Here is a 3,530-nt window from a genome sequence, read left to right as displayed (position 1 = left end):
AGAACAATACTAAAAAGAAAAATATAAATATAGTGCTATTTGGAAAAAGATGCATAAATATTGGACTCCAAGCTGGCTTATATCTTGTAAGTTTAAAATTGGAGAAATCTCTGCACTGTATTCTGAGTCGTAAAATAAATAGAAGCAAAGTTAAAGAGATATGAAAGTATGCGTTATGAGCAATCACAAGCAGGTAATGAAGATTAGCTGTAATGCTTACTATAATTTATGATTTGCTAATAATCATGAGCAGGAAAATGATGTTCATTCAGGCTAATATTTATCTTATGACTTAAATACATGAGAAGCACATTCAATGTAATTTAATATTTCATGCATTAGGGAAAAATGAAATGAGACTTCTCTACATTTAGTATGTAAAGTTGTATTACTCTATGTATCATTCCATCATGCTTTTGTATGAAGGAAACAAGAAACTCTATCTCATCTTCCGCTGACACTAAGGTTTTCCAAAGCATGAAACCTACCTTTCTGGGGTTCTAAGGTGGGTCCTGGAGATGGTGTTTGTTGAATACTTTGTTGAGTAAATACTATAAGAAACGATTAGAAATTTACTTAATTAGATACAGGATTATCAAATAACAAAATATTTGTAAATCTGTAAATGAAGCCTTTTATATTAAACAATTTCATCACTGTTTTGCTCTTTATATAGGCTTGACTAGAAACACTTACAATTGTTCCGCAACATTATCAAAGTAGCCATCAACACAAGGCACATTACTCCTAAGATGCCAGAAATCAACCTCCACGGGGTGGTTTGAAAACCTGTAGAGCAGGAGAGGTCGGGGAATGAATTAAACAACAAACACTAGAGCTGAACTTTTTAAAAGCAGAAATGATTGAGAGAGAATCCAAAATTTCTTTGCTTTGACAACCCAACCATCTTGCCAATGTAACATTAGAAAATGCAGCTGCTCCATTCAGAACTCCACCAAATACCAAAATTCTTATGAGATATACTTTACTCTTCAGTGAGATCATTCATTACTGTCTTCTTAACTAGATCCGTCTCAGCAAAGTGGATTTAACATTTATATTTTAATTTGGCAAAGAAGCTCAGAGATCTGGAGCAAGAAGAGATGATTCGGCACCAAGTTCTGTTTTATGGGCTTACATAACAGACATTCACTTTTATTTTCTCAACAAAAATCACAAGAGACTTGTATGATTCCCAGCAGGCAGATGATAAAATTTAGAATCCATCGATAATGTTAGTTTGTCCAAGTATCAAAGGTAGTAAACACCCAGGTCAGAAATCAAATGAAAGTTTGTCTAGACCTTCAGTCTTTGTTTAACATATTCTATCATTGTCACAATAATACCACTTGGGAGCATGTTCTCCTGCTAATCTCAATGCATTCATTGTTCTGAGAAAGGTCAAGAGTCCATGACATTGTGGAGATTTCACAGGGAATAGAAGACACAGGAGCAATTGGACCTAGTGTGATGAGACGGTACCCAATCAACGTCTGGGTTATAGTTTGGGGAGCTGGGTTCATTTCACCGTACTCTAAATTATAACACATAAGCAACCATATTTTATAAGAATATTATGTTATCATATATTCCAAATACTGGTTTGTAGGCATTTTCCCCAAAACAATTTTACATTAGCAGATTCTGCATTAACCTTAGCACACTCCCAAAGATTGTTGTCGTTAGCAACAGTCCAATGTGTCAAATTGTTAATCTGTATGGTTTTTGCATGACACAACACTAGCAGTAAATTTTTAAATAGTCTTTTTAAGTATCGTGTCTTAAATATTTGGCATTCTCTAAATACTCTATAGTGGAAATGTGGTGTTCATAATGTAACCTGGTAAATTCAGTTCCCATTAATAATTTGGAGATTTCTCTTTTAGAAACCACTCTTTAAACCTGTTGGAAAAGCTTCACAAAAATATTTCAAAGTTACAGAATGAAGAATCAGAAAAATTAAATAAAGTGAAAAATGCAGATCCTTTCAAAACTAAAAAAATGCCTCCGCCCCTTTTTTTTCTTAAAGCACTTCCCTAAAATATCCATATCTAGGAGATTCCTTTTCTGGTTATTTCTATTTTTATTTTATGACCGGGACCTCACATACCTGCCATGAGAAATGGTGTTCCCACGTCGACGCAGATAAGGCACACTGTGTGCTTGTTCCAGGAGGACGTTGTTAGGTCACAGAAGTGAGCAGGAGGTAAAAATCTGAGCATTGCATGTGAGGGACTTTAAAAGAAAAAGAAAAAATAGGTATTTAAACGATGTTCTTGAATCACTTATGGGTGAGAGACGGATGTATAGTATGAAAGAGAAGCAGTAAAATCACTAGCTTTTAAAATGTTCCTGGAACCACAATACAGGAAATCCTCACTTGTGTAATTGTATGTGTGTAATGTGAACACTTTGACTATCATAAAAGGAGGTGAAAGGGTTTTTTTTTAATGTTTTGACAATTATTGGAACACAAGAAAAATGATATGTAAACCAAACTTAAATTTATTTGGTGTAATAAAATTTCACACAGACTTTTTCTCTTTTTATAATCAGAAAAATTTATAATTTACCTTGTGCTAAACACAGATGAAAGCACTTGGCCTTTATTAGCTTGTTTATTTCTGAAATGGCTTAATAATGAAGATACGTAAATATACTCATTCTACTGATGAGAAAACTAAAGCAGAGCCGAATACTTGAACAAGGTCACTATTATTGAAACCCCAGTGGTCTTTCTCCAGAGCACACACACATTATAGTTCAAATCAAGCCTATCTCTCTGTGTGTCTGTGTTTTCTTCATTTTGATTTTTCAGAACAGATTGGCTGATATTTCCACCTCTCACTCTGTGCTTTCGATGGCTGACTCGTTAACTCATGTGTGGAAGGGAAGGTTCAAAAAGTAGAACCACAGTGACTTCCCATTACTGTTCCATGTACACACACACACACACATGCACACACACATGTACACACACACACACACCTGTGCTCGACGAATACTTTAGGTGGTCTAAGCCCACACTATAGTGCTTCACTACTATTCCATGTACACACACATACACACTCACATACACACCTGAGCTCTATGACTACCTAGGTGGTCTAACCCACACTACAGTGAGCCTTAAAAGCTTCCAACATTGTATTCTCCAACGTTCCTTTCCTTTCAAGTCCTTTGAACATGACTGTGGACACTTATTATCCTAATTTTTTATGAATATATTAATTATTATATTTTTACTGTATTATCTCACTCATATAATATATTGATAGTTAAATTTACACATTTTGTCCCCAGGAGACAAATCTTACTAGTGGGAAATTGAAATGTAGGATGCATAGGCAGAAAAAAACCTTGACAGTAGGAACCTTGACCTATGATTATGTATCTGGAAATGTGATTCACCATTCATCAACAGATAAAGCACATGCCTAAATCAGTTTTCTGTTGTTTATGTTATTTATTTTTAAGCATTATAACATTACCATTGATGTACCTTTTTGTAAAAGACCGATTTGTAAAAG

The 3,530-nt window shown here is 34.5% G+C and overlaps 1 protein-coding gene across 2 annotated transcripts in view; it reads right to left on the bottom strand.

Annotated features, from left to right (window-relative positions):
- The window catches only part of LOC105306757 (natural killer cells antigen CD94-like), a 33,652-nt gene extending 31,441 nt beyond the window's left edge, over nucleotides 1-2,211 (bottom strand). Inside the window, exons 1-3 of one of the 2 annotated variants that reach the window (XM_011381942.1) lie at nucleotides 2,111-2,211; nucleotides 697-789; nucleotides 489-551 (exon numbers count right to left, since the gene is read on the bottom strand). In XM_011381942.1, coding sequence (XP_011380244.1) covers nucleotides 489-551; nucleotides 697-789; nucleotides 2,111-2,117 — 163 coding nt within the window. In that variant the 5' untranslated portion in view covers nucleotides 2,118-2,211. The remainder of the gene's footprint in view (nucleotides 1-488; nucleotides 552-696; nucleotides 790-2,110) is intronic. The other variant, XM_011381941.1, reaches the window with a different exon arrangement.
- Nucleotides 2,212-3,530: the final 1,319 nt, after the last annotated feature.

This window comes from Pteropus vampyrus, unplaced genomic scaffold, assembly GCF_000151845.1.
Source record: "Pteropus vampyrus isolate Shadow unplaced genomic scaffold, Pvam_2.0 Scaffold460, whole genome shotgun sequence".
Taxonomy (NCBI): domain Eukaryota; kingdom Metazoa; phylum Chordata; class Mammalia; order Chiroptera; family Pteropodidae; genus Pteropus; species Pteropus vampyrus.
The sequence above is the reverse complement of the archived record's forward strand: the minus strand, read 5'-3'. Positions and strand labels throughout refer to the sequence as shown.